This window comes from Onychostruthus taczanowskii, unplaced genomic scaffold, assembly GCF_017590055.1.
Source record: "Onychostruthus taczanowskii isolate IOZ18803 unplaced genomic scaffold, ASM1759005v1 scaffold5, whole genome shotgun sequence".
NCBI classification, from domain to species: domain Eukaryota; kingdom Metazoa; phylum Chordata; class Aves; order Passeriformes; family Passeridae; genus Onychostruthus; species Onychostruthus taczanowskii.
The window spans coordinates 10,828,190-10,840,534 of record NW_024502568.1 but is presented as its reverse complement, the minus strand read 5'-3'; the positions used below and the strand labels follow the sequence as shown (position 1 = coordinate 10,840,534).

The following is a 12,345-nucleotide window of genomic DNA, read 5'->3' as shown; positions in this document are numbered from 1 at the left end:
TGTTCTTAACCAGGTTACATCTACTATGATAATGCACGATTGGGAGTTAGCCACAGGAGACAGGTTCACTTTCTACATCATTTGGTCTCTGCTTTACTTATATTCTAAATTACAGAAGGTCAGATACTGCTTGATATTCATACACCCTGCACAGCACAAGAAAAGTGCAAAGACCCCTCTTCCCTCACGAAACTCTGGCAACTTACAGGCCAATTGCCTGTGGGTGAATTCGACACACATTAATTCTTTTTATAACAGAACAAGCCCTCACTCCAACAAATATTAAAATCCTGAAAACACTCAGATAAGGACAAATATGTAAGAAAAAAATAGCCCCACATGCCATCAACTATGCCATCAATAATACAAAATATTTTACACCACTTGCACCTGAGTTGAAGAGTGGAAAAGAGAGGGAGACTCTGTCAGTGCAAGAGAATGATTCATGTGACCACTTTGTCTTAATTACTCAGAACAAGCAGTTTGTTGCTGTTTAGTGAAGAACAAAGATATCAGCGTCCCCTGACAGAAAAATAAATAGCCATCATGGTGGTGAAGATGATGATGACTGCCAGCACAACGATCAAAATCCGGTTTTGGATGATCCTGGAAAAAAGCAGAAGAAAGAAAAAAATTGCAGTGAATAAAACAAAATAAATCAAAACATCAGAATATATAAAAATATAAAATGAAGTGTACAAAAGAACTGGAGAAAAGACATATGACCACAAATTCAGTATTCCCTCTACCATCTTGTGTATCTTGACTATTTTTTACTTCTGCCAATTTCCAGTGCTTTCTACCATATTTTTATGTGGCTATTAAATCCAACTTTTGTATTCAAGAAAGAAGAAGAATTTTCTGAATTATGCATACATTTATATACATATTAGAATAAATTAAATAAATTATATTCCAATTTATTAACCTTCTAAGAACAAATGAAAAATAATAGTGTTGAGTCAATGCAATCCAAGCAGGGTGGTCTGTAATAGTAAATATCTTTATGTTTTTAAAAACCATTCTGAAATCTTCAGTAGTTTTAATCTGGAAAGAAAGAATTTATTAATTTTCAAGGGATTTTACTATTAAGGAACAAGATTTCAAGGAAACACATGTCAATGAGATACTCACTTGTACTAAAATACCAAGGGAAAAGTACAAAAGATAGTTTTGAAGAAAAGGATGATATAAAGAAGCAAGTGTCAAACTGTGAAGCTGATGTTGTAAAAGCATCTCTTGTCTCTGTAGCATACCTTTACTTATGGTAATAGGCAATGTTACATTTCTATGTAGTATGAAAAAAATAAAGATTAGTGAAAATAAAAAGATGCCAGAAGTAGAAAGTCCTAATATTTTTCCATTATTTTTTGGGAGAAATTCCTGCTTCTAAAATCAGTCATCACATCACTTCAGATTTTTCCTAAAATTAATAGGTCAATTCAAATTACTAAATCAAGAAACAGTAGCATTTGAGGCATTTTACAGGAGGATTTTGGATTGTAAGAATTCACTGTTTGTTATTCCATTTTCACAGAGAAGGAAGAATATTTTCACAGGCTCTTCATAAATAGGGACTTTTGCAAAACATACTTGTACATTAAGCTTATAATCAGAATTGGAGAGGTATAGCAAAAAAAACCCCAACAACAAAGTGCAATAAAAGCACCCCAAGTTATATATTTTTTCTCATGCTTCTGCAAAACAAAACAAAACAAAGTCTGCAAGAAGCAAACAATGGTAAGAAGAGGTAAAACCGTGTTTTGTGAAACATCAAGCCAAGTACAACTTGAAGACAGGGAATGTAATGTGTTAAAATGAGCATATTTTACGCAGTGAAAGAGCGAAGAAACTCCAGAGAGCAGAGGGGAGTTTTTCTTGGTAAATGTTTTTCATTTGGATGCGGGTGGATATACATATAAATTATACTGGAAAGTGTAAAGAAAAATGCAGTTTTAACCAACTCCAGCTCTCTCCTTGCTTACCCCCCACCTAAAGGAAAAGCAGTAAATGGATGGATGAAAACTGTCACATCAGACAGACACCCTCCCTTGTGACACTCTAAAAGGACTAGCTCTCTATCCTCCTGACAGGTTACAAAATGATCACATTTGCTGACACGTCTTCCGCAAAACTGCTTTAGTGTTTGTGTCCACTTTCCTAGCAGGAGATGAATGGGCTGCTTTGTCCTCATTTATCACTTAAAGCTGAACTAAGATCTGTCTCGTTTATTTTTCCCTTCCTCACTAGAAAGGCTCAACCACAGCATTAATTCTTTCGCGATGACAGCTAATTCAAACTTAACAGGCAATATTTACTCTGCCAAAAGGATGAGGAGGAGGGACGGATGTTTCTCACTCTTTATTTCCCTAAAAAAAAAAAGTGTAGCAGGCTAACAAAACAAAGCTAATTAGGGGCTTTTGGTTGTTGTTGGTTTGCACTTCAATTTAACACCTGAACTTACAAGCTTCTCTTTTGTGGTGGGGTGTGACATTCTCTGCCAAGCACCTGATAACAAACGATTTGCCCAGGCAAATACATGAAAACCAGAATATATATTTACTCACTCGCCCTCATCACTCCTGAAAGGACACTGAGCAAAATTGAAACTCAGCAGTGAAATAGATTAAAAGCATGAAAACTCTTAAAACATTCAGCCTTAAGTAATACACAGTGCAGCTGGCTTGACAACCATTTTATTTGTGGGATGTGGGCCCCAAGGCATCCATAATGCTAATTTACAAAGGATTAACTGTGAGTGAAACTCGCTTAATCTAACACATAGTTAGGCAAAGGCATACATAACATACTGAGTGTTTAAATCAACTCCTCCTATCTCTGGCCCACCGAAAAAAAATAATTCCGTCGTCTGAGAAGCAAAACCAAAGAAAAATAAAAAAGCCCCCATGAAGTCCCCCAAATGCTTTATTTTTAATACCCTGTCAGTACACACCTGATTGCAAGATTAAATAATCAGTGTCCACGTCTCTAAAATCCTTTTCAATAAAACAGTGAGTGAGGCAAGCCACCACCTGTATCTGCTAATTGAAGGTTCACTTACGGTGTGAATCTAGGAAATACATATCAAAGTTCAATTTCTAGGAATCTGAATTAGTCTGCACAGTGCAGCAAAAGAATATCATATTAAAAGGAACAAATTAATCATGAAATAGGATGGATGTTATCAACAGATTCCTATGCTGAAGCATTATATACTTTTAATATTCAAGCCCACATTTAAAGATTAATTTTATATCTTTAAAAAAAGAATAACATTGAGTTTTACTGTTTTCCTTACAAGTGAGCAAGTAAAATTAAACTAACTGCATACTGTCCAAAGGATGGGGCTGGGAGGAGAATGACAGAGCTGTTTGGCAGCAGCAGGACAGCCCCAAGGAGGACTCAGTGGTGCCTGTTGAAATCCGAGTCTGGGAGCTGCTGCTAAGACAGAGAACACAAGTTCTGGGTGTCAGCACATTTCAGATCTCAAAGTCAACAGGCAAGGACGGCCCTTTCGAGTAAAGAAAAAAGGAAGAGGAAAGGGGGTTTTGAGTGATCCAAGACAGTCAAGCCAGCTCACAGTAGTAGAACAATGGTTGGCATTGGCAGGACCCATCTGTAGGGAAGCCTATAGTACTGTCACAGCCAGACACTGCCAGTGGGTATTGCTTTAGGCAAAGCATCAAGGAATTTAAGTGGGGGAGGGAGTGATAATACCAAAGGAGAAGAAAATGGGGCCTAACGCTAGCTACAAAAAAATCCCAAAGGCTAACATGCTCACAAGAAGCAGATGATAGTCTTTTATCTCTATTACACCTTAAATTCAACAAAATGTGGTGAATGAGGAAGCCCAGATTTTTCTTTGAAAATGCAAAGCATGTTTACAGGGTAAATAATTTAGGAAAGAATATATACTTGAAAGAAGACACCCATTGAAACATCCATGGCTAAAATGCCTGAAGGCAAAAACTTGTGCATTTGCATGCTGCATTTTATTAAGTTAGCACACTGTAGCTTTAAAAGAATGCATGGCCAAATTAAGAGGAATGTGTGACTGAAACATCAAGGATTCCTCAAGTTTACATTATGAATCACAGTGCTGTTGATATGAGATGAATTAACCATTTAGTTGATGCAGCTTAGGCACTGAATTCACACCAAGTTCTGCTGGAGCCCTGTGCGGGAGCTCGTTAACAGCCAATGTCTACTGTTCCTTTCATACTCGAGGCTCTAGGAGCACAAGGGCTCATTCTACTTTGAGTTAGAAGAGACAAAAAATCTGTGCTTTTAAACCAAGCTCCATCTAGTTTATTATGGACAGCAGCCCGAAATATTTGGGTGCAAAACCACACAGAAACCGTAACTAAAGCAGACGCAGGGGTAATGTTAACTGACGCACTGGAAGAGCACTCTGGACTAACACTGCAAGAAAGCACATCCCTCTCCTCTCGAGTTTCCTTCTGCTCCACCTTTCCAGATGCCTGACCCTTTATCCTGGCTTCTGGTCACAGTCCCTGATCTCCAACCACTGCTGTGCTGGAGGGTGCCTCCAGCCAGTGCCAAATTCAGGACGCCATCTGCTTTTGAGGATCACCTCCCTGCTGCACAGGGCGACCACCCCTCTGCAGAACAGGTCCCACATGCGCTACCAAACACTGATGTTCCTGGGAAATCTGTTCCCCTCACTGCTGCCCTGGCAGAAATTGTGCTGCCTTTCCACATTTCAAACCCCCAAAGGATTCGCGCCTGTCCGTAGCTTCACACACACACGCACACAACGGGTCTAACTCTGTTTGTGCCATGTTTAGATCTGCTCCGTATAAACACAAAGCAGCTCCCAAATAAGCTTTTGCAAACCTTACATTAAGGATGCCAACCGTGTTTAAACCTTTTTATGAAACTGCATTCATTAGCAGGGGAGTGCACGACATCTATATGGGTTCAGCCTGATGTCTTGCACATGTCTTAGTGCCTGATTGACCAGCATTGAATAATGATGCCTTGCCATTAAGCACTGATGGTACAATAACAATTGTCATGAAAATCAGCAATCACAGTAACATGTTAACAAAATGCAGGATACAAACGAGCCAGTGCAGACTCTGGGTGCATAAAGAGTGTGTCCTTAACTTGAGGACTACAAATAAAATACTGCAAAAAATTTCCTACAGAAGCTCAACTCTGACACTGATACAAATAAAAAACAAAACAAAGCAAAACAAAACAAAAAAGAAAACAACCAAACAAATGGCTTGGGGGATCAGTTAGCACACATTCATTACAACACAGGGCTTTATTCTTAAAGGAGGCATCTTGAAAAATAGTGTCCTCAAGACCACAGACTGATTGATGACAGAGCACTGTCCAACAGTGTATCACTGTAATATATATTTATGATTTAACTAGAAGTGATTCCTACCAGTTTACTGCACAGAAAGGCTTGCTCTGTATACAAATCACATCTTAAATGGTCACTCTGAATACTTGGCTATTGCATTTTTTGTGTCCTTTTATTTATGATTGGCAGTTTTTGCAAACATGAAAGAAAATAGGTGCATGCAAATCAGTGGCAAGCGATTTTTAAGTGTCCAACATTCATGTGCAAATCAGCAGATTCAAACAAACACTAAGTGTGGGTCTAGTCAAATAGGCAAAAACATACCAGAAAAAATTAAATGTGCATTTAAAGTAATATTGCTATACTTACATAGCTTCTGGACAGACACAATTATTACTATATATAAGGACATTCTTGTTAGGATGAGTTTTCAAATGGAAGCACTAAACCCCACACAGGGGAATAAAATGCTATGATTGGTAAAGCAAAGCCTTAGATACATAATGATAAATCTCAAGTTCAGGGTGTCTGGGGGCTGTTCAATCATTCACATCTTCAGGTTTAAGAATGCTTTCTTTAAATAAAAGCAACTGAAAAGAATGAGACAGGCAGTAGCAAAAACATAAAGACATGGCAATCTACTGTAATAAGAGTAAGAGAACACTGCCTAGCAGAATTACAGCTGGCTGGAAGTATCTGACTTGAGACATTTTTCATCATTAACGACTGAAATTAGCAAACAGAAATACCAGTGAAAAAAATATCTGCACAACTTGCATATGACTCCTTGGGCCTCTTCTAGCTGACCATGGGAAAAGTGAGGAATTTGGAAAACACTCAAGTTTTTTTCCTCTTCCCCACCACAGACTCTGAAAATATGTCTATGTCTTTATGTTCTCGAGCCATAAGACCTAATTACATTGTAATTGACATTGTATATTTAGATGTGAAAAGGCTTTGGGGGTGGTAGAGAGGGGATGGGAACCCCCATGGCTTACTGGGAACAAAAAGATCATACTTCCTGAGGTCCACCTTCAGTCTGGAGACTGTTCCTAGCAGAACCTCTTCCATGTTCCCTGAATTCCTTGCCGAAGGTGTCTCTTTGCAAGAACTTGGGAAAATCCATAAAAATTGCTGAAAACTGAGCAGATAACAAAATGAAGCCCCCAAAAACAGAGGGCTGGTGATTACAAAAGGATGGGCTTTTTCTAGCTGATTTTTTAGCAGTGCTTATTGAAAGAGACAGGCCATACAGGGCACCTATGATTTTGTTGATAGGACTGAGGAATTGCGCAGTGCTATGTCCTCTAGCTTTAAAGTTCAGTCTTCAGGACTAGGGCTGTCTACTTGTAAGAACATGGATACCAATCTCTAGTTATAATATTACACCCAAACCACATCAATGTGTTTCCACCTGGGCCCTGAATGAAAGAATGAGTCATGTAATAACAGGTGCAGGGAAGTAGTCACACTATCCCGCTTTAAACATCTAAATTATATCTAGCTAATCTCTCTCAGCTCCCTGTATATAAGCTCAAGTCCTGCTCTGAACTGTCCTCTCTTTCTCCTGGCCATATAGGTACCCCAGCAGTGCTGGTCAGCTAGGTTAGGTGCCTACAACATAGGAATGAATATCTCTAAAAGCTTGAAAATGAGGCTCAGGCAAGAAAACTTGCTAGCTCTGGCAAAATCATACAGAAAGGGGCTAGCACATTGTAAAGTGTGTGTAATTTCCCATCAATCAGAAATATTGCAGAGATGAAACTCACCAGTGAAGCAGAAGATGCTAATCAATAATTAGCCAGCAAGGACCTTGATCCATCGTCTCTTTTTAATGGATCCTATATTTGCACATTAAATTTTGACCAGAAGCAAATATACTTTTCCTTTGACAGTTTTTCTGAAGCAGTAAAAGAAAGGATATCCCTCTCTTGGCTGAATGCCTCTGAAACACATTGGCCTCCCTGGACTCAACTATGTTTTTACCTTGCTGTGTCACATTCTGACAACCTTCCCATAGATTAAAACGTAAAATTATTTTGATTCTATCTGATAGCTAAAATACATATGGAGAGATTTAATTAATAATAGAAATCTTGCAACACATTCCAAATGAACAGCATTGGAGTATAGTGCTATTTGGTAGCCATCAGGGTTATCATGGCTTGCATGGGTTTTCTCTCAAGAAGCTGGCAGTCTCAGGAAATGAAAATTGTACCCAAGTGATTAGTGGGGTATGTGTGCAGAGGGAGAGGGGACTGGCCTGGGAAGGAGAGAGATCTACAGGAACGATTGGAAATCAAACATGGTCACCGGGAAAGCCTGATCAAGCACCCCATAGATGTTGGACTGAAGGTCAAAACACAAAATTGAAGGGTGCTGAAAATCTTGTGCTAGCCAGATTGTATTCATTGCTTATTTTAAAAACACATGAGAAGGCATTTCTGAAGGATGGGAAGTATCCTTCTGCTCCTGAGACCCTGACATTGAACTTTTCTCTCTACACGGTTTTGATGCAACTTCAGCTTTTTGCCATCTCCATGTCCACTCCTTCCTCAGAGGGAATCAATCAGGTTATGACTGTCACTAGGAGGCACAGTGGGGCTTCTGGGGCCATGGAAACCCACGCACCAAAAGGGGAGAGGGACTAACTCATTTCATTCAAAGCACAGGCAACACCAGATCCCTGTGGCAAGTCTAAATGATGACCACATGCACAGTGGCAACTGCAAGTGGAAGGAGTCAAGGTTGTCTTAATCTCCAGCCAGCCTTTCTCAGGGTACTGAAGTATCAAGAAGAACAAATCACACATTTAGTCACCTGAGCATGACTAAGAACCATAGGCCTTAGCAAACATTACAAGAGCTTTAGCAAGAGCTCAGAGGGAGGGTGGATAGCCCAGCTGTCGGTGCAGTGGCATTCTTCAGCACAGAGGGTGCATGAAACCCTGGTTCCCAAACAGTTAATCGGAAAAAAAAAAAGCCCCAACCCCCTCATCAGCACTCAAAGCTAAAGCAATTATTTCTCCAGCAGAAGAAATGTATGCAAGCTATAAAATGACAAGAACGTACAAGATCTCATATTGGCTTTTATGATAAATATAGTTAAATTTACATTCTGTACAATTTAAAGAAAACAAAAATGTCAAAAGTCTGCATCTTATCAACTTCCATAATCATTAGAAGCCACTAAAGATGTATCTTTAAACAGATGAAAGGAAGTAACGTCTTTCACCCTGCCTCAATCTAATTAATGACTAATCTACAGGTTTTAGGTGTGACAAAGCTGCAGACTGGACACACACATTCTTCTTGCATTATTTTCTTCTGATTACACAATATTTGACTGGGCATCTTTTTGTATGGCAAGTTTCCTACAATTGTCTTAACAATGTTGACCTCTTTTGTAAAAACCTGAAGGCATCTGCAGCAATTGTTCCTGAAGATCTGCTATCCAAAATGTTACCATTTCTTGAATGATAGAATAGATTTTTTTTTTTTTGGTATATATTCATTTTTTTTCAAATGCTATAAAAGAAAGGAAAACAATCATGGCTAAGGCCATTTGTGAGATGGCATTAAAAGAGCCTACTCTGAGACAGATAAAAATAATGAGAATCTTTCTGTCAAGAAGGATTTAGAAAATATCACGAGCATTATTAAAATTTAATTTTTTACTGTGCTTTTTGGTTCCCCCTTTTCCAGTGATAATGAGCAGGACTGCACACCTCCACAATGCTAGCACTTGTTTTGAGCAATAAATTCAGCCTTCCAGTCTGAAGACATTTCAGACAACAATTTTGACTGCTATAGGCTTATTTTTCAACCTTTTCTGTGCTTTGAGTCTTCCTATAAAAACCAGTTCATAAGCTAATTTTCCACAAGGCCAGTGGAACAAATAAAAATCAATTTTTGCCCAACCGGTTCAGAGAAAACCTGGGAACAGTGGAGACAGAACAGTGAAAAATAAAAAGAATCAATGTATTCACAAATGGTTTACCTGATAGAGAACTATCAAATTAGTTGTCAGGAGATACTTGCCACTATGAAAGTATTTTCTTTTCAGCATGTTACAGTATTTCAATTAGGGGAGCAGAGAAGCCTCTACTTTGTCATGACCTCAGACACCTCGGTTTAACAGCCATGTCCGAGCTTCCAAATATTCAGTAAAACCACAGGGCACTAAGTCACAGTGCAAGAGCCCCTTGCAGGTCTTGCAACCAGAGGGACCTGCAAGCCCAACTGGCTTAGGGTGGGCGTAAGTCTTCATGATCTCCTGGAAGGCACAGAGATTCCTGTCTCATAGAAGGCAGGGAGACATTCATGACCTTAGGCCAACCTTGTCAAGAGGAATTTGGTCTATCAAGAGAGGGAAAAGATTGTAAAAAAACACCACCCAGACTCCCCTCCTGTTAAAACCCCGAGTGTTAAGGAGCACACTGAAGATTAAGCAGTTTAATCTCTTGGACAGCAGAACACAAATTTCTCCAAAGATGGGAATCCCATTTGTAGACTTCAAAACTTTCTGAATCTCAAGGACAACTCAGGGCAGAGGCTTTAATACCATGGCCCAATCCATTTCATCATCTTCTCCACTAATTGGGCAAGTGTTCCCAAAACTGCCATTCTGAGAAGTGATGGGATAGGTGCTCATGTCTGTATGTCTGCAGACAGAAGAATTTGTCTGGAAAATTGATTGAAAAACAGAATCTGCTTTTTAGTACAAATTAACCATCACTGTTGTGGAAATAAAATAAATTTATAATTTACAAGCTTAAATATTAAGGAAGCTATTTTTAAGTACCTATAATCTTCACTCTGGTATGTAGCATTTTATACACTCCTTTATTTTTATGAGTTGGCATTAGAATGTGACTCATTTTAACAGAAAAAAAAGGATTAACTACATTACTCAGACGTAAAGCTCCATATTACCTACTTAAAATATTGTAACACACCACAGAGACATCATTTCTAGGGCCAAACAAAACATTACTCAATGAAGAAATGGCATGAGATATAAAATATTCAGCAGAGGAAGGTATTTGGAGGTAAGCAGTTTCACTGCCAATAAACAGCATCATAATAAATAGTGCACAGGTAGGAAAAAAAAAGTATACCTGTTCTTCACTATTTGAGATGTAACACCTTAGTGGGGGAAACTAATAAAGATACTACTCTTCCATTAAGCACATGCAGGGAAAAACTAAAACCACCACACATTTTGATTCTGAATCTCTTACAACTGATGCTAATTTGCTTATGATATCTGCCTGATTTAGAGCTAATCTTCTGTAAATTAACTCCTAATGCTGTCTGAAATAATCCTCTTAATGCTGGTCTGTCTTGAGTACTTTATATCAAACACCATGAAATGCACAAGCATACACGAGGCATTCAGCAGCTGTAGTGCTGTTGGCTGCTCAAGAGTATTTGCTGTGCCATGAAGGCACAGAGCTGTGGAGCCCTGGGGCAGCTTGGGGACCAGAGTGGTTGTCCCCTTGGAAGGGACCAGCAAGCCAGAGCCGTGTCCCACCACCTCCTGCCCACCAGAGAGAAGAGGAGGCTCTTTGTCTCCTGACAAACTGGTGCAGGGGGGTACAGCTCCATGCTCCTGAGCTCCCACCTCCAGCAGCACACGATAATGAGAAAAAGTAAACCGCTCAGGCTTTGAGATTTCCCAGCAATGAGATCTGTGTTAAACAGCACTAATTATCAGCTGGAAGCTTAATTTGATAACGGGTTTGAGAAGACAGAGACAGACCATTTTGTTTCTTTAGTGGACGAAAATATTTTTAAGGGTGTTGCTTCAGCACTGGCTAGCTTAATAATTATTGTCAGTGTGCTTATAAGCCTGTATTCAAACATATATTTTTTTCTGCTAAATCCACTTCAACAATTTTCTCCTCAACATTAATTTAATGATAGAGCCAAAAACCTAATTGATTTTGGTGAGAAATGCAATAGAAACACATTATTTTCTTGGGTTTTGAAACATAAATGGCAGACACAACTTTGACTGAATAGACTTCTTTATGTTTTAACAGACAGTTTATTGGCCCAGACTCCTACATATAAAAAGCACAATTCCAAAAGCAATACATTTTTAACTGAAAAATTCATGTATTTTTACCATGTACAGGTAACTTTGTCAAGGAAAGGGCTTTAAAAACAATTTTAATTCATGGAATATTGTTTAGAAATTGTATTCTCACCATAGCAAGTGCTTATAGGAGGGTATCAAAAGGAAAAAAAATCTATTGTTTAAATCATACTTTATTGGAACTTGCTTTTTTAATATATTAAAGAACAGATAAAGCACAGTGATCACTGAGCCGTATGTGTCCAACAGCTCTTCAAGAGACTTGAGGAAATGTATAAAACAAGCAGTGATACAATCCTTTGCCAAACACTGTCATAAATTTTTTATTTGGCAGCTAACATTCTCACTAGCTTTCTTGGCAGCAATTGGGACCTTTAGCAAGAAAGGTGCAGGAGAAAAATACCTTGTTTAGAGATGTTTTCAACACTTTCTGGGATTTTTCAGAACTTCTGCCTGCAGCATATTTTACAACCACAGTCTCCAGTCACCTGATGAGTGGGTGGTGGTTTTAAACTTTTTTTTTTTTAATATAGACAACCTACTACTTCCCTCTGGCCTTCAGCCTAGGATGTGAGCGTGTGGAATGGGGCTGTGTGTTCCACAGAGATACAAGTGGTTGCTCCTCTCTGTCTAGACAAAAAAACTTGAAAATAATATCAGAATGTACCTTTCATTGCTCCTGATACTATCTGTATCTTATTCCTGGGTGACAGAGATAAATGAAAGGCAAACATATGCTGATTACTTTTGTATTTTTCTCAGGAGATATCTGCAGAAGAGCTGGTCACAGGTGCAGCTGCCCTGGCCAGCCAATGGGAGAAACAGAATTGGGAAATAGATTTCTGTGTCCAGGTCCAGAGGTTTTTTTTTTGTTTGCTTGTTTGTTTTCCTTTAATATACTGAAC

The 12,345-nt window shown here is 38.8% G+C and overlaps 1 protein-coding gene across 4 annotated transcripts in view; it reads right to left on the bottom strand.

The window, feature by feature from the left end:
• The window catches only part of VTI1A (vesicle transport through interaction with t-SNAREs 1A), a 255,727-nt gene that overhangs the window by 514 nt on the left and 242,868 nt on the right, over nucleotides 1–12,345 (bottom strand). For 2 of the 4 annotated variants that reach the window (XM_041415924.1, XM_041415926.1), the window contains one exon: nucleotides 1–606. This exon is cut by the window's left edge and continues 514 nt beyond it. In XM_041415924.1, coding sequence (XP_041271858.1) covers nucleotides 513–606 — 94 coding nt within the window. In that variant the 3' untranslated portion in view covers nucleotides 1–512. The remainder of the gene's footprint in view (nucleotides 607–12,345) is intronic. The other 2 variants (XM_041415928.1, XM_041415929.1) reach the window with 1 other exon arrangement.